The sequence below is a fragment of the Meriones unguiculatus genome, chromosome 7, assembly GCF_030254825.1.
Source record: "Meriones unguiculatus strain TT.TT164.6M chromosome 7, Bangor_MerUng_6.1, whole genome shotgun sequence".
In the NCBI taxonomy this organism is placed as follows: Eukaryota; Metazoa; Chordata; class Mammalia; order Rodentia; family Muridae; genus Meriones; species Meriones unguiculatus.
In genome coordinates, this window is record NC_083355.1 from 1,842,229 (window position 1) to 1,868,649 (window position 26,421).

Below are 26,421 nucleotides of genomic sequence, written 5' to 3' on the forward strand. Positions count from 1 at the left end.
CTCCATCTCCATTTAGGGATAGCAGCCAGGTTCAGGCCAAGCTGAGGTTCTACTTCTTGGAGGCCTGTTGTATGCACCCTTGCAACAGCCATGCGCCAACGCTGTGGGTGAAGTGCAGTCTGCGGTGTATACACATGTGCATACTCTCAGAGCACACTCAGTAATGGCTCCAGATCTGAACTCTGTGTCTGTTACCACAGTGACAAGAGCAGTGAAGTCGACCAGCAGCGGGAGCAGTGTGAGACGCTGAAGTGGAAACTGGAGAGGACACTGAAGGAGTTTGACAGTGAACTCACTCTGCAGAGACAGGTACAGTGTCCCTGGGGCTTGGCTGTTACTTGGGGCACCCTTTGCCAGCTAGTTTGAAATCTAGATGGTGAGGGGTTGGTTGAGAATATTACCCCAGGAGACGTGGAATCGCTGGGCTGATCTCCACTCTAGGGGTCTGTACTGAGAAATCCAGATCTTTCCTGGAACTCATTGGCAGTGTGCTCTTTCTTGCGGGCCACTCGGGAGTCTCCAGGGAAATGGAAACACAGAGCTGTGCAGAAGCAGGCTTATGTGAACTGAGCTTGTAGGCCTCGGAGGCCACCCGCACTCTGCCATTTAGGCTGGAGAACCTGGAACTTGATTGTCTGAACCCAAAGGCCTAAGAAACTGGAGTCCCAGCCTATAAGGGCAGGAGGAGGTGAAGTCAGGATTCAAGCAGAAAGGGAGGAACACTCGTGTTCTTTCGTTCTTCATCAGATCGGCTGGCACCACCCGCACTAAGACTGGCTCTTTGCACAATCTGCTGGTTCAGATGTTGGAAACTGGCTCATAGGCATACCCAGAAACAGTCATTCCCAGCTAGCTGGGAAGCCTTTAGGGCAGCGTAGTTGACCCATAAAGCTAACCATTACAAATCTACCCTGCCAACCTAGCCCCACTACACATTTTCTATAAAGCGTACTTAACCTCCAAGTACAGACATTCAGAAGGCTGTCCTTCCATTGAACATGAGACAGCAGTGTGCTGACTGTATCACAGATGTGCTATTCTTCCCAATTATGGAAGGAAACATTGTCTGTTTTTAAGATAAGGCCTTGCAGCTTGGCAGTGGTGACACAAGCCTTTAATACCAGTACTCAAGAAGCAGAGGCAAGAAGTTGTCTGTGAGTTTGAGGCCAGCCTCGCCTACAGAGAAAGTTCTAGGACAGCCAGGGCTACACGGAGAAACCCTGTCTCAAAAACAAAGAAACAAACAAAAAAACCACCACCAACCAAAAAAGACAAGGTGGGTTTACAGCCCTCCAACCAAAAAAGACAAGGTGGTTTACAGCCCACCAGCCAAAAAAGACAAGGCCTTGGTTTACAGCCCACCAACCAAAAAAGACAAGGCCTTGGTTTACAGCCCTCCAACCAAAAAAGACAAGGTGGGTTTACAGCCCTCCAACCAAAAAAGACAAGGCCTTGGTTTACAGCCCACCAACCAAAAAAGACAAGGCCTTGGTTTACAGCCCTCCAACCAAAAAAGACAAGGTGGGTTTACAGCCCACCAACCAAAAAAGACAAGGTGGGTTTACAGCCCCCCCAACCTCAGATTTGCAATTTGCCTCAACCAGCCAAGTGCCTACACCGCCTGTCCAGCTAGTTTCGTGAGTGCTCCCTCTTCTGATGCCCCTAACTTTAGTATTTGATCTAGATTAAGTAATACATAGTCAACCAAATTGTTATATGACAAGAGTAGAGAAGGGAAGATACTTTCACAATGTGTGTGTTTATATGCACACACATGCTCCTTTTTTGTTGGTTGGTTTTGTTTTTGAGACAGGGTTTCTCTGTGTAGCCTTGACTCTGTATAGTCCTGGAACTCACTCTGTGGACCAGGCTGTACTGTGTGTGTGTGTGTGTGTGTGTGGTGGTGGTGCGTGGCAAGGTGTTGCAGACCAGTACAAATAAGACATGAGGACTTTTACATAGTTAAAGCTTCGGCCTTTATCTGGGCAGGCTCCCAGCTACCTTCTGGACTTGACCTGACTCTTCTACCTGCGACCCGCCACGAGCCCAGCTCTTTTACCTCTCTGCTCTTGTTCACGGCCTCCATTTGTTCCCTCCCAACTTTCCCAACTTTTACCTCCGAAACTTTCGCCTTCTCCCAGAATCCCTCCCTGTCCCTGAAGTTCTGCCCTCCACTACCTGTTTCAGCTATATCAGCTCTTTATCACAACCAGTCAGAGAGAAGATACCTGGCCTTCACGTACCTGAGCGGGTGTGGAAGGACAAATATTTACAAATACAAAGCCATAGAAACCAATATTCTGCCAACACTTAGCTCTCCACTGCTACAGACACAGTACAGAGACACACCTCTACACAGTGTGAAGGGAAGTTATCCCAACAAGGCCGCCTTCACATTTATAGAGCTCTGCCTCCCCCCACCTCCTGAGCACTGGGGTTAAAGGTAAAGCTACACCACCTCACCACCACCACTGCCCAGCGCCCACACTTATTCTTAACAAAACAGGAGAGCAGTAGTTGTCCACATCTGTAATTGCACCGCAGAAGATTGAAAGTTCTGAGGCCCTCTAGGTTACGTGACGAAAACTGGTCAGGGAAACAAAACAAAACAAAACAAAAGAAAGTTGTGTGTGCAGGTCTGGGCTAGAATGTGCACGGGTCTGGTGGGAGAGGTTGTGTCTTTTTGAGGCAAAAGCTGTGGAATCTTTAGTTGAAGTGTTAGAAGATATGGCTTCAGCCTGGATAGTCAGCTGGGAGGAGAGCCAGTTTAAGAGATGCTGGAAGAGGAGGTTGGACAGCTCTAGAGGCTACAACAAAGGCCCAAGCCAAAGACCGTGGAAGTATGTATAGCATGTATTTAAAATGTGTTACGCTGATTTGTGTGTATGGGGCCTACATATACCTGCTACAGCATGCTGTGAGGTCAGGGAGTAGCCTGTGGAAATCAGTTCTCACTGTTTACAGTTTTGGGTTTCGGGGAATTGAACTCAGGTCCTTAGTGGCTGTGTCATCTCTAGCCAGAGCACGTGCTTGCGCTTGAACAGTCCCTGCATTGCTATCAAGAGCAGTGTGAATGTATCACAGAAGAAACAAGGGACCTTTTTCCCTTTCTAAAGTTGATGTGTGTAGGTGTTTGGAAGGAATGTGCGTACCCACAGAGGCCGGAAGAGGGCGGCAGGCCCTGGCACGTGGCTGTGAGCTGTCTTGTGGATGCAGGTGATCAAACCCTGGTCCTCTGGAAGAGCAGCCCTTAACCGCTGCGCCTTCTCCACAGCTCAACAATTCTGTTTGTTTAGAAAACAAAGAAAAATTGGAAAAGTGGATGAATCCAACTCAGATTTTTTTCAGTTAAATTGTTAGAAATCTTGAAGACAGCTTACAAAAAACAAAAACAAAGACAAAAACAAAAAACAAAAAAACGGCAGAAGCTTTATAGAACCCTAAAAGCTGCTGCCACTGCACAGACTGCTGCCTCATCCTCCAGACGACAAGGTCCTGCTGGGCCGTGGCAGGTGAGGGCCAGGAAGAGGAGGTGCAAGCACTGGTTTCAGCGGGAGGAGAGGAAGCGGTGGGCTGTAAGGAAGTGGACAGTGGCGTAACAATTGACAGGCTCCCGCCACAGCTGGGTGACGCGCGTCTTCTGTGACTGCAAATGTGTGTCTTGAGCAACCTTTACGGTGTCACACTAACGGCGTCAGTGCGGCTGATCGGCAGCCTCCTGTAGGATGACGGTCTGCGAGCGTACGGAATGGACGTGAACTTTCACTGGAAGTATATTTGAAATCTTAAATAAAAGGCTTTTATAAAAGAGGAAATGAGCACCTAGCTCCTCTGCGCCCAACCCCACTGGCCATCATCAGAGAGCATGGTAGTAGCGAGATGTCCGCAGGGACCGTCCTGTCCGGGGCAGTCATCCAGCACTCCCTGCTAGTCTGGCTCATTCACTCGGTCAGCTCCTAGCTTCTTTCATTACCTGCTGACCTAGAGGTTTGGGGACCAGAGCGGCAGGCCATGTGTGAACTGGTGCAGCGGAAACACTGCGGTGATTCCTCTCTGGGATCAAGAGTTCTAGGACAGCAGGGCACAAGAGGACAGCATCCCGGAGCAGAAGGGTTTTGGTTTGGTTTTTGAGACAGAGTTTCTCTGTGCAGCCCTGGCTGTCCTGGACTTGCCCTCTAGACCAGGCTGGCCTCGAACTCACAGAGACTCACCTGCCTCTGCCTCCTGAATGCTGGGATTACAGGTGTGCACCACCGCGACAGTAGGAGGTAAACTTTTTGCCAGATGATGATGAACCATACCCGTTCATACTTCTACCTCAGGAGAAGTCAGTCCCTGGACCAAGGAGTTGTTGCCATGGCAGAGTTGACCATTTATTCCATTCCAGTTCAGAGCATGTTCAGCCTTCTAGACAAGCTCGTTTCAGCCCAGCAAGTTAATGCCACCTAGCTGGTTCTGTAAACGGAAGGCCATTCCCTGCTCAGTCAAGCTGTTCGTGACAACAAGGCATGGTAGGACCCGAGTCCTGCAGTCGTGAGCCCACTGAGCACTTCTTTGGCTGTGAAGTGAGTTCTTGGTTGTGGAACACCAACCCTGTGGCTGAGGCATTCTGTGGGCGTAAACTGTAGTATTGGTAGAAGCTTGACATGCAGGGAAAGCAAACCCATACTCAGGATAACTCTCTGTTCTGATGAGGACACGGCGATGCCCTTCCAGACAGCCGTGAACCGTGTGCTCGCTCTACCACCAGGCCTCTGGGGCTCATCCAGGAGAGGCACTGTGGCAGAGCTCAGCAGTGGGTGCGCCGCTGGCAGAGTGGGCACGCAGCAGTAGCATGGGACGTAAAGATTTTCACACCCTTTGCCATTTGGAGAGATTTGTGCACACACTTCCTCAGCTGTGTTTCCAAGGAGCCAGCCATCCAGCCCGGCCGCTGGCCGCGGCGCGTTCCTCTATAGAACTGCACATTTGCGCCCCCCCATTTCCTTCCAAACAAAGTGTGCATGTGCCCACCGCCCGGAGTCCTGCCTGCGGGAGGGTTATCGCCCTTCAGGGGTGTTCCCGGGAGGCCGCTGCGTTGCAGCTGTGCCCCTTCAGGTGGCGCCTGCACGGTCACAGAGAGCCAGGCCTTATCTTTCTCTGTGACCCGCTTTCAGGAGCCCCCCTGAGGCCATGGGCGCAGGCTACAGAGGGAAGGCCCAGCAGCAGGAATGAGGGCAAGAGCCGCCGTAGCCTCTGGGCTCTGGTTTTGTAGATAGCGCTTCTCCTTGACACGTGTTGCAGTAAATGTGGGCTTAGTGGCCCGATGATGGGCAGCCGGACCCAGCTGCTAAGCTCGTGGTTTAGAGCCAGGTGTTTGCTTTCTACCAAGATCCAAGGGAAATTGAAGCTAGGCTTAGTGGTGCACAACTTTAATCCCAGCAGAGGCTGGTGGATCTCTGTGAGCCTCAGGCCAGCCAGGGCTGCAAGAGAGCCTAAGTCACAAAAAAAAAAAAAAAAAAAAAAAAAAAAAAAAAAAAAAAAAAAAAAGGAGGGTTGTGACTTACCTCAGCAGTAGAGCTTTTGTTTGCCCTGGGTCCAGTCCTCAGCACTGAGGGAGGAAAAAATAACACAAAATAAACCACTGAGGTACGGCGCACGCCTTTATCCCAGCACTCGGGAGGCAGAGGCAGGTGGATCTCTGTGAGTTCGAGGCCAGCCTGATCTACTGAGAGAGTTCCAGGACAGCCAGGGCTACACAGAGAAACCCTGTCTGGGGGAGCAAACAAACAAACATCAAAAGCAAACAAAAGAGAGGGTTTGTCCTTTTTTATTTGATTTTTTTTCTGTGCTGTTGGTGAAACTTAGCACACTGTGCGTACAAAGCAATCGAAGTGTGTCCCCAGCCGAGACACGCTAGTTGTCTGGATGAAGCCTCTGCCACAGCAGGCACTGCAGAGGCTGGCGTCACATGGCCTAGGTGACAGCAGCCCTGACCCTGACCCACTCAGAGCTATCTTGTGTTTCAGATCGCGTTCAGAATTGCCAGGTACAGTGGCACCCAGGAGGCAGAGACACCAGTGTCTCTGTGAGTCCCGGGCCAGCCAGGCTACACAGTGAGACCCTGCCTCAAGAAGACACGTTGTGGGGAGGGGAGACCAGGTTGCCACCTGGATGCCCTTTTGAAGGAAGCTGTGTTCCCACGTTCCACAGCCATCACCCGGCGCTGGGCGCTGAGGACTCTGAGTGAGGCGTGTGCTGCTGCCGACATCTGGAGTGGCGCCTCGGCTCTCCTGCTTCTTTCGTGGCTCCTGCAGGTGCCAGAGCAGCAACTTGGATTTCACAGAGATGGGGTCCTCGATTTTAGTCCGAGCCTCTGGAGTGCAAATATGTGACCGATAACTAGAGTGTTTGTTGCCACTGATTCACCGAGTCTAGCAACAGGTCATCATGGACACAGTGGCTCATCTTGGGTGTTCACCTGAGGTACCGTGGAAGAGGGAATCTTGACTGAGAATTGCTTTCATCAGATTGGCCTATGACATGTCTAGGACATTTTTTTGATGGCCACTTGGTGTGGGAGGGCCTAGGGCACTGTGGGCAGTGCCAGTCCTTGGCAGGTGATCCTGAGCTAGCAAAGAAAGACAGCTGAACAAGCTAGGGAGAGCAAGCCAGCAATCAGCAGCAGCACCCCTCCATGGTCTCCCCTCGCTCCCTGCCTCAGCTTCCCTTGGGGATGGACTACAACCTCTTACTGAGTAAACCCACCTTTCCCCAAATTGTTTTTGATCAAGTGTTCTATCACAATAGCAGAGAAGCAAGCTAGAACAGTGTAACAGACCAGTGTGATGCGGAATGGGGTCCCAGAGTATATAAAAGCCTCAGGTGGGCTTGGGCAGGTGCATTTCAGCTTTGCCAGTCAAAAGCAGGGCTGCTACTACTGAGCCTTAAGGACAAAGGGATGAGCATTTGTCAGGTCAGTAGCTGTATCCAAACACAAGAATGTATATATACTCCTGGGGGCTAGAGAGATGGTTAAGAGCGCTGGCTGCTCCTCCAGAGGACCCGGGTTCAATTCCCAGCAACCACATGGCAGCTCACTACTGTCTGTCCCTCCAGTTCCAGGGCATCTGACACCCTCTCATAGACATACACGCAGTCAAAATACCAATGCACATAAAATGAGAATAAATACATCATTTAAAAACATGTGCTTCTTTAAGCCATCCACCCTAGTACAGCACGTGGTGGAACTCTGCCTGGAAAGCTTACAGTGGCCGTCTGTCGCTGTCAAGGCTTATGTCTTGTGTACAGGGCAAACAAGGAAATAAATAGAAGCATTGTGGATTCTCCCTCCTTGCAAGTCCTGGAAGTGGTTCCGTGGCTGAGAGCACTGGCCGTTCTTGCTGAGGTCCTGAGTTAGCTCCCAGCACCCACATGGCAGCTCACAGTCAACTGTAACGCAGGCTCTGAGGGCTCCAGTGCCCTCCTCTGACCTCTGTAATCAGTGTGTGCAGAAAAATGCTCAGATATATAAAAATAAACAGTTCAAGAGGGTTTCAGGGGCTGGAGAGGTGGCTCAGTGGTTAAGAGCACTGTCAGCTCTTCCAGAGGACCTGAGTTCAATTCCCAACAACCATATGGTGGCTCACAACCATCTATAGAGAGATCTGGTGCCCTCTTCTGACCTGCAGGCACTGTATACATAATAAATAAATAAATAAAATATTTTAAGAGTGTTCTAAAGAGTATATAAAGTATATTTAAAGAGTATATAAAGTATATCTAAAGAGTATATAAAGTGTTTCCTTCATTCCTTGCCCGTTATAGGTTGTTGCTTAGGAATAGCCAGGGTAAACTGTGTGTGTGTGTGTGTGTGTGTGTGTGTGTGTGTGTGTGTGGACAGGGTCTCACTGTGTAACCCTGGCTGGCCTGGAACTCACTATATAGAGCAGGCTTGTCTTGAACTCTCAGAGATCCACCTGTCTCTGTGAATGCTGGCATTAAAGACACATGCCACCGTGCCCTGCCTGGCTTCATTTTGTATATCCTTTTTTTTTTTTTTTTTTTTGAGACAGTATTTGTTCATGTATTCACTTTGTAGAAAAGGCTGGCCTCGAACTCAGAATCCATCTGTCTCTGCCTCTTGAGTGCTGGGACGCACACCTTTGATTACCGCACTGGAGAAGCATGTGGATCTCTGTGAGTTTGGGGTCAGACTGATCTACATAGCAGTTCTAGGCCAGCCAGGGCTATACGAGAGACCCTGTCTCAAAAAAAACAAAGAAAAAAAAAATCTGTTCCTTTTCAATCACTGTCAATACCAAGTCTCTCTTTGGTTTTTCAGGACAGGGTTTCTCTAGTAGCCTTGGCTGCCCTAGAACTTGCTGTGTAGACCAGGCTGGCCTGGAACTCACAGGGATCTGCCTGCCTCTGCCTCCCGAGTGCTGGGATGAAAGGGGTGCGCCACCACTGCCCAGCAATACCAAGTCTCTTAACAAAAGCTGCCTGGACGGAGAGCCGGTTCAGCGCTGGGCACCGAGGAGAGCAATTCTCAAGGCAGAACCTCTTCTAGGGCTGTATGGGTGAAGCAGGACCTTGTCGCCATGCAGCCTGCCCAAGGCACAGCCTCAGGTTGCCCAGGACAGGGCAGCATCCCACCAAGGGGCACTGAAAGGGCTCATGTAACATGACTGTCCTAACCTCACCAACATGTGTGGCCACTCATACCAACTCAGTCTACCTGAGGAAGCCAGCAGAAGAGGCTAGACTCACAGCTCAAAGTGTACAAGCACCTGCCACCTTTGACCTGGATGTGAAATCCGCTCTGTTGTTGCTCACTACCTGTGCAGAACAACCCTCAGGGTGCTGCTGTGACTCAGAATGTTCTTGTTATCTGTTGGGAAATTGCCCTCAGAGGACTTTTAGAATCCTTAGGGACCAAGAACTTTGTCCTTTGTGAGTTAGCTTGACTTCCAAGACAGCCAGGAACTGAGATATGTGGTCAAGAAAAGATTAATTATACCAGATATGGTGAAGCTGGTAATCTGTTTTGTTTGTTTGTTTTGTTTTTTTGAGACAGGGTTTCTCTGTGGAGCCTTGGCTGTCCTGGACTCACTTTGTAGACCAGGCTGGCCTGGAACTGAGAGATCCGCCTGCCTCTGCCTCCCCAAGTCCTGGGATTACAGGTTTGCGCCACCATGCCTGGCTAAAGCTGGCAGTCTTAATACTTGGTAGGCTGGGGCAGGAGGATCACCATGAGTTCAAGGCAAACGTGAGTTACAAAATGAGACCCTGGCTCGAAACGTTAACAACAAACACCAAAAACAACTGAACAACTGTGATGTCCAGGAAATGGCACCTTTTCAGTGGTACCAAAGTCACCAAAGGAGTTTCAAGAGGGGCTTTAGCTGGAAAAGGCTGGGGAATAGATTTGCTTAGACTCAGCACAGTGCGCTCAGCTGTCCCTTCAGACGCCCGGGAGTGTGGGCCCTGTCGTTTCGGGTGGCATCCCTTTCTCTGGAAGCAAGAAACCTTGCATGGTACCATGCCAGCTCTGCTGCAGGAAGCTTGAGAAAGGCTGGACTAGCCAGTCTAACGAAGCCTTCCGTGGCCCAGGGCACGGGTGTGGCCTGGAGCTGTCTTGGCCTTGGAGTAGTTGTGAGGAGAGGGCTGCATGGCACAGCCCTGCTCCTCCAGGCCCTGTCCTTCTGCTGTTGGGTCTCACATGTTGGTCCATCCTGTAAGCAGAGCTGATGAAATGATTTTTCTCTTATGAAGTGAAACAAGCTGATGACTAGGAGCTAACTTTATCATGTATGTTATCACTTACTGTGAACCAAAGAAAATCTTTTTCTTCAAGGGCTGGAGAGATGGCTCAGCAGTTAAGAGCGCTGGCTGCCCTTCCAGAGGACCTGGGTTCAATTCCCAGCACCCACATGTCGGCTTAGACCTCCATAACCTCTGTTCCATGGGATCTGACACCCTCACTTGAACATACATGCAGGCCAAATACCAATGTACATAAAATTTAAAAATAATAAATTATTTTTTTTTTAAATCTTCTTTTTGATTGGTTAGTCACAGGGTCACAGGACTGGAGGAAATGTACTCATTCATTTCAGAATGTTTCTGAATGTATGCTATGTGCTGGCGGCTCCCCATGCTCCGGGTTGAGCGTGTGAATGCCTGTCACACCTAGACACGCCTGCCCTCACAGAACGAAGAGCACCTTGGATCAATCAACTCCCTGAGTGCGCTCCAGGGCCCTGGCTATGAAGGTGGACGTGGTGAGGCAGGAGGGCAGGAGCGGGTGTGGTCAGACTCGCCTGTCCAGTGGGTGAGTGGCGAGGAAAGGCCCCTGCCCTGTGTGCGAAGAGATGGCAGCAGGGAAGACGAGCACCTACCTCTGTACCCCGATGCCTAGGAGCTAGGGTTCAAGAGGAGCAATGTTCACGGTGGAGGCAGGCCCGGGCCACAGCACCTGGGAGGCTGTTGGGTGTTTGTGCAGAGCAGTGACAGGGTTCAGACACGGGAGAAGTAGCCAGAAGGTTGGCGGGGCGTGCCCAGGCAGGCTCTGGCCGAAGAGAGCAAGCCAACTCTTGGGGAGCCAGCAGGGGTGTCTGTCCCTGCCCCTGCCCCTGCCCCTGAGGGTCTGTTGGAAGAGGCCAGTGTCACAGGTGCCTCGGTTTGGTTTGAGTCAGTTGCTGAGACAAGGGCATGTGCAAGGAGACAGTGAGAGACAGACTGTTGCGTGCTGTCTCGTGCTTCTGCCAAAGGCCTCTGGGCAGGAACCTAGGGCTCCACTAAATCCCCAGTGTGGACTCAGTCCCCACAACCTTGACACAAGTGCTGTGGAGACAAGAGGTGTCGCATGCCAGTAAGACCAGAAGGTGGCAGCGCTGGCTTGGTGCTGTAGGATGGGTCCCTGCCCCCTTCCCCCCAGCAGGGCCTGCACAACTCCCCTGTGGGTTTTCTTCAGAAAAACCGGTGTTAGTGATTTTATGGGCTTGTTGTCATTTAGTCAGTTGCTTGGTTTGGTTTTGAGAGTTTTGAGACAGACTCTTAACGTGGACCCAGGCTGCCTGGAACCTGAGGGGCCTTCCCTGACTGCTCCCAAGGTCTGCGTTTCCAGGTGTGTTCTGCCAGCTCCTCAGCCTTCTTTGCCTCCTTCCTCCTTCCTCCTTCCTCTGAGCGTTTCCATGCTGGAAGAGAAAGAACCAGGGCATCACGCATGACAGGCAAGCGTTCTGCTGCTAGGCTGTGTCCCCATGATTCTGTAGCCTGTGATAATGGCTTTAGGGTTCTGATTCCAGTGAGGGTAAGTCATGTGACGTTCATACTTCACATTTACCTTTCAAGGGACTGAAAAAGTGACACTTTCTGAGCCAGAAAGTGAACATCTTCTGGTCAGTGCACACATGTGTGAGGGGCATGTCTGCCAGGGCTGGTGGGTGCACACGTGTGTCTGCAGGCTGGCAGGTGCCTCATGGGGGAGAGGAGGAGTGGGGAGGGGAGGGGCCACTCTCGCAGGCTGCACTGTGTTCCCCCAGCCTGTCCTCAGGGCCGCTGTCTGTGGGCAGGGCAGGGCCCAGGACCCCCAGCCTGTCCTCGGGGCCGCTGTCTGTGGGCAGGGCAGGGCCCAGGACTGCATGGCTCTCACAGGTTGGAGCACTCAGATCTCCCAGGGCTCCTGCTCTGAGCCAGTCAGAAATGAGAGGGCAGACACCTGACAGGAGAGAGAGAGAAGAGGCCTTTCCGGTTCACTGGCAGCTGGAGGGCCCCAGGGCTGGCCTCATCACGTCAGAGAAACGCAAAGGAAGTGCACAGAAGGGGAATGGTGCTGTCCTGTCAGCAGTGATCGTGCAGCCTGGGGAGCATTCCACCAGCCCCTGTGCGGGCGGCACCCGCGAGCCAGTCATCCCCCAGAGACGCTTCTTAAGATGGTTTCGCTTATGACCCTTTTACCTGACAAGCTGCTGTTGTTGTTTGTTTTTCAAGGCAGGGTTTCTCTGTGTAGCCCTGCCTGTCCTGGACTTGCTTTGTAGACCAGGCTGGCCTCGAACTCACAGAGATCCCCTGCCTCTGCCTAGCAAGTGCTGGGATTAAAGGCGTGTGCTACCACCACTGGCCACTTAACTTTTTAGTGTAATTTTATTTATGCAAGAGAATTCGTGCACATGCGTGTCGGTGAGCGTAGACGGCGGCAGAGGGTGCTGACTCCCGGCAGCTGTGTACACAGGCCCCACCCAGTGCTGGCGCTGGGCGTGAAACCGGGGTGCCTGCGAGAGCAATGCGCACCCTCAGCCCCGGGAAATTATTTTTTAATTGTGTTTGATTTGGAGTGTATGTGAGCGTGCATGTAGAGGATGGAGAATAACTTGATGCCTTCTCTCTCGTGGGCTATAAGGATCTCAGTCTCATTTTCAGGATTGACCAAAGGTGCCTTTACCTACTGAGCCATCTTGCCAGCCTAATGATTTTTTTTTTTTAATGAAATATGAGTGAACCACCAGCAAATTTGTTTTTTAGGTTTTTGAGACAGGGTTTCTCTGTGGAGTCATGGCTGGCCTGGAACTTGCTTTGTAGACCAGGCTGGCCTCAAACTCAGAGATCTGTCCACCTTTGCCTTCCAGGTGCTGAGATTAAAGACATCTCTATATCTATATTTATACCTATATCTGTATTTATATCTATATATCTGTGTGTGTGTGTGTGAATGATGGGAGGAAAATATTAAGTCTTTGTTTTCCATAGCTAAACTCTGTGCGTGCTGTGAAAGCATCGCAGTTCATGAGGAGCAGAGTGTGAGCTGAGTGTTTGAGGGACTGCCCCCTTCACTTTCTTGTTCCAGGAGCTGCTGCTGGAGTTTGAGTCTGAAATGCGGAGAAGGGAGCATGAGTTCCAGCTGAGGGCTGAGGACATGAGCAATGCAGTCCTGACCAAAGAGCTCGAGGTAACTGCTGGGGCTTTTGAAGGCTTTCGGGCTCTGGTCACTCTGCCAGCCTTAGTCACGCTGGGCTGCAGGAACCACACTGTTCCTTTACCAGCCACTCCCCTGGGCCTTTCCCTCTGTCTCAGCTAAAGCAGCTGAACAAAGAGCTCCGGGCGCTGAGAGAAGCGGGCGCACAGGCAGCAGAGAGTCTACAGAAGGCAGAAACAGAGCACGTGGAATTGGAGAGGAAGCTGCAGGGCCGTGCCCAGGAGCTGCAGGATCTGGAGGCCGTGAAGGATGCTCGGTGCGTGGGCTCTGTGTCCCAGGCCCTGCGGGTGCTCGGGGCATGGGCTCTGTCCTGGGTCCTGGTGGCTCTGCCTTCCTAGTTTCTCCCAGCTCTGCTCGTTGGTCCCATGTGTGATTGCTTTTACTAACACAGTGTTTGTTTAGGATAAAGGTTGTGGAGGAGAAGCTTCACTCTGAACGGCTGACCCGGAAGAGAGCGGAGGAGACTTTGAGGAGGAAGTGAGTGCTTCTACCTGGGTGGTGCCTCTCATAGTCACTGAGACAAGGGCCCTATGGGAGAGCCTGAGCTAGGATGCCACTTTGGCTCCAAGCTCCACTTCCTCAGAGAGGACTGGGCAGCTGAGGTCTCCAGGCTTAAAGTGTTCATTGATTGGTGAAGCACAAGCCCAGAATATCTGAACCTCTGGATTTAATCTCCAATGCCCAAAACAGACTTTTAAAAGTATAACTTAGGTACAAGTTAGCTTTTAGGGGTGGGTTAGATTGCTCTGTGCATAGTTACTTGTCACCACAGTAGGTGGCCTGAGTTCTGTCCCTGGAACCCATGTGGTAAAAAAGAAAAGAAAACTGACTCTACACACATGTCCCCACACTAAATAAATAAATATTTAAAAATTAAAAGTCAGCATTTAAAACTTGTTTTTTAACGCGTTTATAAATGTTACACTGGCTCCCTGAGCTTTACCGTGCTGGTCAGCCACCTCTCCCTCTGGAGATGGAGAGTCTCTGAGCTCTCTGTCCTGCTGAAGTGCCCTGTACTCAGTGTGGCTTGGGACCCAGACAGCAGCAGCAGGCGCTTCATGTTTCCGGGTGTCTGGGGCACCCAGGAAGTAGATGGTGTGGGCTCGAGGTGGGACCAACCAGGCAATCCAAGCCTCACCCTCCCCCAAGCTGCATCGGGAACAGCATAGTCCTTAGTCAGGAAGGAAAGTCCCAAGGGTGTGCTGCCGGTGAGGAGGACTTCAGCCCCAGGGCAAGAATCACTTCCTTTCTATTCCAAAGGAAGCACAGTAACCATAGCACCATACACTTGGGAGGGACGTGTGGAAGGAAGGGAAAGAGGGAAGAAGAAGGGGACCAAGTTTACTTGTGTTCCCTCATAATCTGTGCAGTGCAAACAAGCAGCTGTCAGGAGACTGCCTGCCTGCGAGGCAGGCAGAGCCTGTTTTCCATGGGCCGGTCAGGAAGCTTGGTGGTGGGCGAAGAATGCTCTGTGAGCCTGTCTTGGCATCTGTGTTGTGAGCATTGGGGGGCATCCAGGAACCTGACATCTAAGAAGAGCTGCTTACGTGCAAAGAACAAGCGCACACACACACCAGTTATTCCTGAAGGGGCAGCCATCTTGTCAGGGACAACTGTAGTGTAAGAAAGGACAGCAGATACTCTGGAAGGTTCCAGGGCACTGAATGAGTCCCCATGGGACCCATCCCTGTGTTTCAGATGTGAAGAGCTTGACCGTCAAGCCATGGAGAAGGACGCAGTGCTGGCAGCAGTGAAGGGCGCGCATGCAGGGCAGCTGCAGGCGCTGGAGGCCACGGTGCTGGAGGTGCAAGCCCGCTGTGAAACCCTTGAGGGCCAGCTGCGCAGGGCTGAGCGGATGCGCGCTGATGATGCCAGAGAGAAGAAGGCCCTTATTGACAAGTGAGCTGCTGTCTCAGGCCCGCCAACCAGCAGCCTGTGTGCCTGTGCCCTGGGCTGGCACGGGCCATGCTAGACCCAGGGAAATTGCATTCGGCGGGGGGAGTAACTTTAGGGCCTTTCTGGCCAAAGCTGGCCCAGACTTGCTCTCTAGCCTTGAATTTATGACCCTGTACCTCTACCTCCCAAGTGCCGGGACTACCTATGATGCTGTACCTGGCCTTTCTTTCTCCCTCTCTGAGACAAGGTTTTGATGGATAGCCCAGGCTGCCCTCTATCTTATCTTCCTGCCTCAACCTCCCAGGCACTGCTGGAGTTATAGGTGTGCAGTGCAATGCCTGGCAGTTTGCCACGTACTCTCTTTTAGTTCGAAGTTCATTGGCGTCGGTATGACAAGCGCCACCCACCTGTCTCTGCAGTGCTGTTCCTGTCCAGCACTAGCCGCCCCTCCAGTCTGCCCTCACTGGGCCTTGCTAGCTCTAGGGATCTTATGCCACTTGCCCTTATGTGACTGTCCTGTCACAGAGACTCACGTTCTCAAGGTTCACCCACATTTACAGAATGTCATTCATTCTCTTTTAAATTGTTATGATTGGGTCAAGATAGACATTTTCAGAAGCTGTGGGAAACTCACTGGCTAGCTAGCCTAGCATATCAGTAAGCCTCAGGGCCCAGTGAGAGACCTTATCTCCAAAACCAAAGCAGATGGCTCCTGAGGAACATCACCCAGGGTTGACCTCTGACCTAGGCACATGTGTCCACACGTGTGTATCTGTATCTGTCCTCACTCACACTCCTGCACATTCACAAGAAATACCATACATAGCACGCAGGCTATGGCGTGCAGAGGCTGCTAAGTCAGACTCGCTTTCCAGGCCGATATCCAGTACAGACAGGCCACAGGCCTTTATCCACTCTGCACGTATGGACTGTTTCCGCTTTGGCGCTCACGAATAATGCTGCCTTAGTGCAGGTATGTGATCTCCTCTGTAGACTTGCTCTCAGCTCTTTTGTGGATATGAACAGAACTGGGATTTCAGGAACATACAGCTCTGGGTTCAACAGTTGATTTTGTCTGTTTTTTGAGACAAGGTCTCCCTGTGTAGCCTGGGCTGGCTTGGAAGCCTCTGTTCTGTCCCTCAGACTCCCCAGTGCTGGGATTACAGGTGTGTTCCAGTACACCTGCTCCTTCCAGTGTCTAATTCAGGCCTGAGAGTTTGGGCCACCTGCTGCCCGTGCCTCGCATCAGGAAACTGGGTGTTAGAGAAATTGCCGTGAAAGCACTGGCTGTGTAATAGCCTCATCCTGGGTGGTGAGGAAACAGCCAGAGGGACTGTGTTCCGTAGAATCACTGAAGTCTTGCATTTGCCAACGTTCCCGGGCTTAGCAATGGATCTTTCTTTGGGATGGGGTTTTATATCTTCTTTTAAACAGAGAAATCACCGAAATTACATTCCTGTCCTGGGGAGAGGTAGTCTTATACCTGTGAAATGTCAGGAAATCAAAGCTTATTTACATGGCCTAGAGCGATGGCTCGGTGGTTAAGAGTGCTGACTGCTCCTCCAGGGGTCCAGGTTCTGTCCCTAGCACCCACATACAGACAAAATACCCATGCACATAAGGCAAAAGTAAAAATTTAAAAGTTAGACTTTAAGAATATTGTTCCAGCCAGTCAGTGGTGGCACATTCCTTTCATCCCAGCCCTTGGGAGGTAAGGCAGGTGGATCTCTGTGAGTTTGAGGCTAGCCTGATCTACAGAGATAGTTATAGGACAGTCAGGGCTACACAGAGAAACCCTGCCTCGAAAAACAGAAGAGGAGCAGGTGAGAGAAGGAGGAGGGGGAGGAAGAGGGGGAGGAGGGGGAGGCGGCAGCAGCAACTTGTCCCACGTTACTGTACTAAGTCTAGCACGCTGTTGTCTGATCACTCCCCTGCGCCCGGGTGAGCCAGTAGTGTCCCAGGTGTGCCGTCTGCCTTGGCAGGCATGCTAGCTCGTGGCTGTGTTCCTTCTCCCTGTCAGTATAGCTGCAGTGGTGGGGCCTCGCAGAGCCTGGCTGCTTCCTTCTCTTGAAGCCTTGAAGTCATGACTCTGCTTTGTTTTGAAAGAAGGGCTCTCTAGATAGTCCTGGCCAGCTGAGAACTCCCACCACCCCCTCCTCAGCCCCCAAGTGCTGGGATTACACTGTGCCACCCCAGTGTTAACTGATTTTTAGTTTCTGTTCTAAGCAATTGTTGCTTATTAAGGGCTATTCCTCCGCAGACAGGGGCGTCTGACAACAGACAGCAGGGCAGGGTGTCATGCCTGTCACCTCAGAGCTCTGAAGGAGGAGGCTGGAGGATCTCAAGTTTGAGGCCTTCCTAGACTGCAAACTGAGACCTCATCTCAAGAGAAGAGGGTCAGAAGTTGTCAACTTGAGTCTTTCTTCTTACTTCTGGGGCGTTCCGTTGTACGCTCATCTCCGTCCTGAGTGCGCTGGGATCCAGTGAAAACCTCAGGGCTTCGCAGCCACCCTCTCTGTTTTCTCTGAAACCACAGGGTACACATATGGGATTAAGATGAAAGCAGGTTTGGTGGTGACCAGCCTGCTCCACTTGGAGCTGTCAGTATCTACTGGTCTTCATCATGAGAGTGCAGTAGCTGTGCCCTGGCACCTAAGCCAAGCCAAGTGTTTAGGAAGGAGGTGGAGTGTGAGAGGGGCCACAGTGGACAGGTCCCTGGACCAGGTGTTTCTGGGAGTATTGGCTGGCCTGGGAGGAAGCTTGGTGAGAAGGGATGAGGTGTGTTTCTAGGCCCATTTCCTCAGAACCAGATACAGCAGAGTCACGCCAGATTGCCACAGCAGCTATAGATTGATGCCTTTCACGTGTGGTTTCCACACTCCCAAACGTGCAGAGATGTTGGCACGGTGGCCTTTTTCATTGTGCACAAAGCCAGGTTTGAACTCTCAGCACCGGCCTCCTGACCCAGGGAAGCTACCCGTTCTCCGCTTGTCATGGCCACACTGGGCACGGTCTCTCTGTGCGGCCCTGGCTGTCCTGGACTCACTCTGTAGACCAGGCTGGCCTTGAACTCACAGGGATGGCCTGCCTCTGCCTCCCCAGTGCTGACGTGGCTTTTCTACATGTGAAGCTCTGTGTGCATCCCTTTGGTCTGTGTGGGAACAGGAGAGAGTGTAAGAGAACCTCACTGTGTTCTCACCTTCCCGTGCAGGCTTCGAGACGATGCGGCAGCTATGAAAGCTGCTTGGGATGCCCAGATCGATCAGATGTCCAAGGACGCTGTCTCCAAAGACCTTCAGGTCCAGATGCTGCAGGAGGAAGGGATGAAGCTCAAAGCCCAGGTGGCCAGGTTCCAGCAGGACATAGACAGGTACTGTCCCCAAGGCAGCCGTCTGTGCTGAGTGTCTCCTGGGGACAAGAACCACTACAGGTTCTCAGGATTGGAGCCACATAAAACAAGCTTGGCCCTGAACTCTGTGGGAAGGGATGGGAAATGAGCCATAAGCAGATCGTGGTGGTACAGAGAGCAAACACCCAGGCCCAGCAGGTGTGCCCAGACGCTTTGGGATAAGGAATCTCAGGTTCAAGGAAAGCAGCAAAGGGCTGCTATGGTGCCGAGCAGTGGCCGCCTTCTTCTGCCTTCCACGTGCTTGTGTTTCAGCCTTAATCCCAGGACTCTGGAAGCAGAGGCAGAGAGATTGCTGTGAGTTCAAGGCCAGCCTGATCCACACATTTCTAGGACAGATAGGGCTACATACAGAGACTGTCTCAAAGGAAAAAAAAAAAAACACACAAAAACATGCTCATGTTTTCCTGTTCATTGGTTTTTGTTTGTTTGTTTTAGTTTGGGTTTTGTTTTTTGGAAAGGTTTCTCTGTGTAGCCTTGGCTGTCCTGGAACTCGATCTGTAGACCAGGCTGGCCTCATAGCAGTCCATCTGCCTACGCCTCCTGAGTGCTGGGGTTAAAGATGTGAGCCACCGCACCAACCAGCTCCAGGTCATTGTGTTAACATGTGCTTGAGTGGAGATAAGAACCTGTTTTCCATAATGAAACCAAGTCAACCAGATGTAATAAAACATTGTCCACAGGATGGATCTGGACAGACATAGCCATCTATACCTCACCACTGTACCCCTGTAAAACCCGATCCCCTGTAGCCAGCCCTGACTGCCCCACCCCCATCTGGCTGCCCCGGGGTGGCTCAGCCTGGACTGGACACCTGAGTGGAGGATTACCATGCAGCTTTGACCCTGGCCTGTTTGGTTTTGTTGCTTTGAAGTCAGGATGCCGCTGGTTCTTTACACTCTCAGTAGCCATGATGCTTGAGTCTATAGCTGCTTTTTTTTTTTTTTTTTTTAAGATTTCCTCTCTGTATTTTTTCTGTCCACTTTGGTAGTTTGTGTCCATCTAGCCACGTCATCCACTTGTGGGCATGTTCCTCCTTCCTGCTATCTTACCGAATGTGAGTGGACAGCTAGGGCCCCTCTTACCCCTGACACTGCTCATTTGATGGTCTCTCTTGTATCTCAGACCAGCCTCACCAGAAGCTTATCAGTTCTATCAATTCTGCTGATCTTGGTAAGAACTGGCTTTTGGATTTGACTTTTCTCAATTTTCTGTTCTCAGTCCTACTGCTGTCTGTCGTCTTCTATTTCTTTTGGCTTTGGTTTGTTGTTCTGATTGATCCGAAGAGTGGAGCAAGATGATTAACTGAGACACCCTTCTGTCAGAGGTGGCTAGTGAAAGTTTCCTCTCAAGCATAGCTTAGCTACATACCCAACAAATCCTGATGTCATTCTGCTAAAATACTGTCTCCTTGTGTGTCCTCTGGTCACTAGATGGCTTAGAACCATGTTGACTAATCCCCGGGGATTTTAGTTTTGGGTGCCATTTGTCAGAGATTTCTTACCTGAGTCTGCTGTGATTCAGAATGCATCTTGAGTGATTGATTTCCTCTGCAACCTGTTTTGTGCCTTTGGAACGTGCTCTGCCCCAAAGGCTGGCTAAGCAGACTTACAGACAAAATATGCCCTGTTGCCGTCTGGGCTCTGAAAATGTCGCCTTGAGCACAGTGGTGGCTAACAGTGTTTTTGTGTCCATGTCCTTGTGATCTGCTCATTGGGCCTGTCAGTTACAGAGGAGTGTGCATGGGCGTGGCTCCCTCTCAGCTTTATCTTGAGCTGTGCCGGGAAGTTACACATTAAGTGCGCCTGCGTTTAGGATTGTCCTGGCTTCCCACCACCCTGGCTTCTGTGCGGTATGAGCAGGCGTGTTTGTCCCCCTTTGCAGCCTGCTGTCCCACCTGGACGCTCAGCCCCTCCTGCTTTTCAGCCTTCGTGCCCCCCCACTCCATGCTCCAGCTTTCCCCTATGGAGGGTCTCTGGAGGGTTTGCTCAGTCCTGGTTAGGTTAGCTTCCCTCTCTGCACACTGGCTCTGTCCGCAGAGTGCAGCCACCGCTAGCACTGTTTTCTCCAGCATTTGGTGAATGTTGGTGCCTGCTATGTCTGCCTGTCCCCAGGGGCTGTTGTTCCTGCAGGCCTCTCTTGTACCGCACATGTGTCCTTCCTTGTCGTGGGCTAAGCTTGCCATGGGAAGGACGTGCCGAGGCTCATGGCATGTCAGCCCAGCTTTGCTCTTCATGCTGAAGGGACTTCAGGAAAATTAACATGGGACATCGGGGTGTGTCTGTAGGTACAAACAGCAACTGGCCCTGGCCGTGGAAAAGGAACAGAGCCTGGAGCGGGCACAGGTACAGCTATGCCTAGACTGGCAGCGTCGCTGTGATGACGTTGAACGAGACCAGATCCAGAGATCAGAGACTTTGATCCAAGGGCTAACCAAGGCCAAAGATCAGGTGTGCTGGGTGCTGTGGGTGTGGAGTCTACGCAGGACAGTACAGGATGGCTTTGGCCCTTGCCATATAATTTTTTAACTCAGAAAACACCAGTTAATTTGTGGCAGAGTCACAGTCGTCCCGGTGTGCTGATGCAGCCCGGTAATCCCAGCTGCTCAGGAAAAGGAGGCAGGAGGATCTCAGGTTCAAGGCCAATCTGAACAAAAACCAGTCTCTGCCCTGTCCTCAAATGTATTTATAGGGGTTCTTTTTCCTGACAGGGGCATGGTTCTGGGAGTGCTGATTTGGTCCCTACCCATTGGCGTGGCCTCTGCCTGGCCAGGGCAAACTGGGCACCATAGCTGAACAGGAAAGTCCCCCCCAACCATGGCCCAGCATGCTGAGAGCGACATATATATCACTCTTGTGGCCATTCACTTGACCCTGCTGGCCACTTTGTAAGCAAAAGGGAGTCTGGCCTCCGAGACCAGCGCCACCCACAGATGACACTCTCTCAGGTTGCTGCAAAGCTCCAGGAGACAGAGAGGGCGCTGCGCCAGCAGGAGGCACTGCTGGAGGCTGTGTCACTGGAGCGAGACCAGGCCATGGACACGCTGCGGACACACGGCATCCTCACTGGACCGGAGGCACAGGTGAGCCCCCTGCTGGCCTCAAGAGCCTTCCCACCACAATGCAGAGGAGACAGCAGCCTGCGCTCGGCTGGCTCAGGCTTTCCTAGTCCAGCCTCTCTCAAAGACAGGAGCTCCAAAGGGGGAAGTCCAAACTTTACAGTGTTCAAGTGGACGAGCCAGTGCAGCCTTCTCTGTTCTTCTGCCTTTGGCGCTCTAAAACCCACTTGCAAAGAGGCTGAAGAAAGGCGCGTTCCTGCCTCCTGTACACTAGGTGGCAGCGTCAGATCGCTGCTGAGTCGCTCCTTGTTCTGTGCTCAGGCTGTGTCACCACTCCCCAGACCAGACCATTTTATTTGTTGTTATTCATCATTCCTGTTGTGTGTGAAGGTCAGAGGGCACCAGCTCCACAGCGGTGGGTTTCGGGGGGCTAACTCAGATGATTAGGCTTGTGCAGCAAGTCTTTACCTGTGGAGACATTGCCCTGGTTCCGACTGCCTCCCTCTTAGAGGTGAGCACTGCCAGCATGGAGACCTACCTGCCTGAGCTGTTGCAGTTGTTAGCAGAGCTGATTCCTAGAGGCACCCTTAGACTGGGAGAGGCTGGGAACAGCATTATCCTGGGCCTGCAAAAGGTTTTGCTTTTTTTTCTTGCTTTTTTCTTTATTTTAAATGGGTGTTCTCACATCCCAATGTGACAAAATGAAGAAGGTCTAGCATCCTGAAGAGAGTCTAATGGGTACATGTACCACATATGCTTCCAGAAAGCCTTTCTTCACTCTCTAAAGCTCCCTACACCCTTCCCTTGGTCCCATCTCCCCACCCAAGGCAGCCATATTCTGATTTCTGTCCTCATCGACTTAGTCCTCTGGCTATGGCTTCTGTTATGTTGCCATGGAAGACCTGGTGGGCAGAGTCCCTCTATTGCGTGCTGTGGTCCTGGCCATGGTTAAGAATATTTCAAGGGGGCCTTGAGAGTTGGCTCAGAGGTTAAGAGCACTGGCTGCTCTTCCAGAAGTCCTGAGTTCAATTCCCAGCACCCACACGATGGCTCACAACCATCTGTAATGTGATCTGGTGCCCTCTTCTGGTGCACAGGTGTACTTGCCGATGGAGTACTCCTACATAAAATAGATAAGGAGACTATTTCAAGGGCCAGCATGGTGGTGCCTCCCTTTAATCCCAGCAGAACTCTGTGAGTTGGGAACCATCCTGGTCTACGTAGTGAGTTCCAGGCCAGCCAGAGCTACACAGGGTTAGCCTGTCTCTAACCCCACCCACTCCAAAATAAGAATATTTGACAGGATGGGAAGTGGGTTAGTGCCTAAAACATTCACTAAGTTACAGAGTCATACCACACATCCATACACACATGGACACTCACACAAGTGTGGTGGCACACACTTGTAATTTCAGTAGTCAGGCAGCTGAAGGAAGAAAATTGTGAGTTTAAGGCCAGCATGGACTGAGAATTTTTAAACAGGTCAGGGTACAGGGACAGAGCACTTTCCCTGCACGATCAGGGCCTGAGCACCACACACATAAATGTGCTCTGTCGCTGCGCTCCTCCTCACTGTCCTGCTGTGAAGCTCACGGCCCGGGAGTGATTTCCTCCCTGTGCTGAACCTGAGCACATGACATCGCAGGACATATTGAGGGTCCCACCTCTGCTCCCTGGATTGTTTAGCCACAGGAGACTGGCTGTCTGTGTACTCCTGGCTGTGGGCTGCCACCTTGTGAATACAGGCATGTGAGCAGTGGCAGCTTCTCAAAGGAGGAGAGCCTGAGCAGGAAGAGTTGTCTGGGGTGAGGCCTCTCACGCCCACATCATCGCTAGTCACAAATGCTTTGGTTTTCTTTGGGGGTTTTGTTTTGTTTTTTAATGTATTTATTTTTTATTAATTACAATTTATTCACTTTGTATCCCACATGTAGCCCCCTCCCTCAACCTCTCCCAATCCCACCCTCCCTCCCTCATCTCCTTTCATGTCCCTTCCCCAGTCCACTGATAGGGAGGTCCTCCTCCCCTTCCCTCTGACCCTAGCCTATCAGTTCTCATCAGGACTGGCTGCACTGTCCTCCTCTGTGGCCTGGTAAGGGTGCTGGGCCATCAGGGGAGGTGATCAAAGAGCCAGAGTTCATGTCTGAGACAGTCCCTGTTCCCATTACTAGGGAACCTGCTTGGAGGCTGAACTGCCATGGGCTACATCTGTGCAGGGGTTCTAGGTTGTCTCCATGCATGATTCTTGGTTGGAGTATCAGTCTCAGAAAAGAACCTGTGCCCAGATATTTTGGTTTGGTTGCTTCTGTGTTTTTTATTTTTTTCAAGACTATGTAGCCTTGGCTCCCTGGACTTGCTTTGTAGACCCAGGCTCGAACTCACAGAGATCTGCCTGCCTCTGCCTCCCTGAGTGCTTGGGTTAAAGGTGTGAGCCACTATGCCCAGCTATTTTTGTTTTTGTTTTTTTTTTAGACCAGGACTCACTATGCATCTTTGGCTGTCCTGCAGCTCACTATATAGACTATACAGAGCATTGAATTGTTGTTGTTGTGGATTTTTGTTTGTTTGTTTGTTTTGTTTTGTTTTTTTTAGTTTTTCAATAAATGGTTTCTCTGTGTAGCCCTGGCTGTCCTGTAGACCAGGCTGGCCTCAAACTCATAGAGATTCACCTGCCTCTGCCTCCCAAGTTCTGGGACAGCGTGTGCCACAGCTGCCTTGCCTTCATTTTTTTATATTAAATTTTTATTTTGTTAATATTAGTTACAGTTTATTAACTTTGTATCCCAGCTGTAGCCCTCTCCCTCATTCCCTCCCAATCCCACCCTCCTCCTTCATCTTCTCCCTACCCCTTTCCAAGTCCACTGATAGGGGAGGTCCTCCTCCCCTTTCATCTGATCCTAGCTTATCAGGTATCTTCAGGCCTGGCTGCACAGTCCTCCTCTGTGGCCTAGCAGGGCTGCTCCTCCCTCGGGTGTGTGTGTGTGGGGGGGGTGTCAAAGAGCCAGCCATTGAGTTCATGTCAGAAATAGTCCCTGCTCCCCTTACTAGGACACCCACTTGGATACTGAGCTACCATAGGCTACATCCAAGCAGGGGTTCTAGGTTATATCCATACATGGTCCTTGGTTGGAGATACAGGCCTTCATTTTTAAAATGCAAAATAGTGCTTCCTCTTTTATTAACCTCATCAGTTAATGGTGTCAATTTTGGAAAATTGAGTGTACTGCCAAATGTCCAGAATAGCATTTCAGGATGTAGTCAGGTTTTTTTTTGTTACATTATTTATTCTGTGTGCATGTGTGTGCGCATGTGTGCACATACCACATGGGTAGAGTCGGAGGACAACCTTAGGGAATTTAGGTTCTCTCCTTACAGCATGCATATTCCAGGCATCATGCTCAAATGGCCAGACTTTCAAGTCAAGTGGTCTTACTCAGCCAGCTGGCTTAGGAGCCCTTTCCATCACTAAATCCTGGGTAAGAGGCTGGAGTTCTGTACACAGGCCATGACTTCATGCATGTTGTCTGAGTAATGGCAGATGGAAGAAGATGGCCTTTCCTCCACGTGTCCTGGTCTAGCAGCTCGGTGATGGCTTCAGTCAGACACTGGTTACAGGATGCCTGTGGGCTGAGCTGCATTCCCCACAGCAAACTTCAGCGTATGACTCACTGAGATCGTATAGCTGAGGGGGGAGTAAATTAAGATGAGCCATGCTGGAGCAGCACGGCCCCACGCCCTGTTCCCTGTGCCTGCTGTGCTAAGAGGAGAGGACATGCAGATGCCCAGGATGGCCGTGTGATGGCAGGGGCAGAGACCAGGGGACAAATTTACAATCCTTGCAAACAGCAAGGATTACTAACAAGCACCAGATGCTGACAAGGCCGGAACAGATCCTCTGCAAGCCTTTAGATGAGGCACAGCTTTCCTCACAGCGTAATCTCGGGCTCTGGGCCTGCTAACAGGAGAGAATAAATTTCTGTTGAACCCAGTTTATGGTTATATGATCCTGAAGCTGCAGAAAACTCCCACAGATGGCACTAAAGCTCAGCCTGGGCTGGCTCTCTACAGGCTCTCCTACTCTGCGCCCCTTTGAAGACAAGGCTTAACTCGGTGTGACCCTTTTCCAGGACTTCCTTTAATGGTCGCTAGTCAGTGTTTCTATTGCTGTGAGGAAACACCATGACCAAAAGCAAGTTGGGGAGGAAAGGGTTTACTCAGTTTACACTTCTCCATCATAGTCCATCATTGAAGGAAGTCAGGGCAGGAATTCAAGCAGGACAGGAACCTGGAGGCAGGAGCTGGCGCAGAGGCCATGGAGGGCGCTGCTCACTGGCTTGCTCAGCCTGCTTTCCTGTAGAACCTGGGACCTCCAGCCCAGGGATGTCTCCACCCACAGTGGGTTGGGCCCTCCCCATCAATCACTAACTAAGAGAATGCCCTACAGGTTAGCCTACAGCCTGATTTTTCGGAGGCGTTTTCTTGATTGGGGTTCTCTTCTCTCAGATGGCTTTAGCACACGGTGTCTTTTTTTTTTTTTTTTTTTTTCAGTAGTCGAACATCTGCCCCTTTATGAAAAAAAATCTGCCCTTTCATCAGGTCTCTGGGGTACAAATACTGAAGTTCTTGTGGGCCATTCCTGAGGGATAGCTGCCTAAGACTTGTCTTTCTCCTGCTAAGCTGACATTCCCTTGAAGGCCAAGTTCCCAGATCACAAGAAGGAGACACAGGGAGGATAGTACCTGCACTGGAACTGATGGATGGCTCTGGTGCCGGCAGCTGGCGCTTGCCCGGAGCCATGCGGTGGGCTTGCCGGGGCTGAGTAGTTTACAACAGCAACCAAATTCTCCTCCGAGCTCTCACACTCAAGTTCCAAACTTGGCCCATGGCAGGAAAGTTGGTTGAAGATACTTGTGACCCTCCTGGGACCTGTGAGGCAGGTGGCCCTAGGGACTGAGCACTGAGGACACACCCTAGCAGTTGTGGTCATATTTCTCCCACAAGCAGAGAGATCTCAAGGGGATCCTCAAGGTGAGGGTCCATAGCTTTAGTACCCACAGGCCTTTCCTGCCAGGCTTTCCTGAGGTCACAGATGAAGCGCTC

General features: G+C 51.2%; 1 protein-coding gene across 5 annotated transcripts in view; it reads left to right on the forward strand.

Annotated features, from left to right (window-relative positions):
• The window catches only part of Ccdc57 (coiled-coil domain containing 57), a 108,836-nt gene that overhangs the window by 26,908 nt on the left and 55,507 nt on the right, over nucleotides 1–26,421 (forward strand). For all 5 annotated transcript variants that reach the window (XM_060386225.1, XM_060386227.1, XM_060386228.1 and 2 more), the window contains exons 3-10: nucleotides 201–309; nucleotides 12,833–12,934; nucleotides 13,060–13,217; nucleotides 13,364–13,438; nucleotides 14,660–14,860; nucleotides 18,069–18,227; nucleotides 20,551–20,713; nucleotides 21,211–21,345. In XM_060386225.1, coding sequence (XP_060242208.1) covers nucleotides 201–309; nucleotides 12,833–12,934; nucleotides 13,060–13,217; nucleotides 13,364–13,438; nucleotides 14,660–14,860; nucleotides 18,069–18,227; nucleotides 20,551–20,713; nucleotides 21,211–21,345 — 1,102 coding nt within the window. The remainder of the gene's footprint in view (nucleotides 1–200; nucleotides 310–12,832; nucleotides 12,935–13,059; nucleotides 13,218–13,363; nucleotides 13,439–14,659; nucleotides 14,861–18,068; nucleotides 18,228–20,550; nucleotides 20,714–21,210; nucleotides 21,346–26,421) is intronic.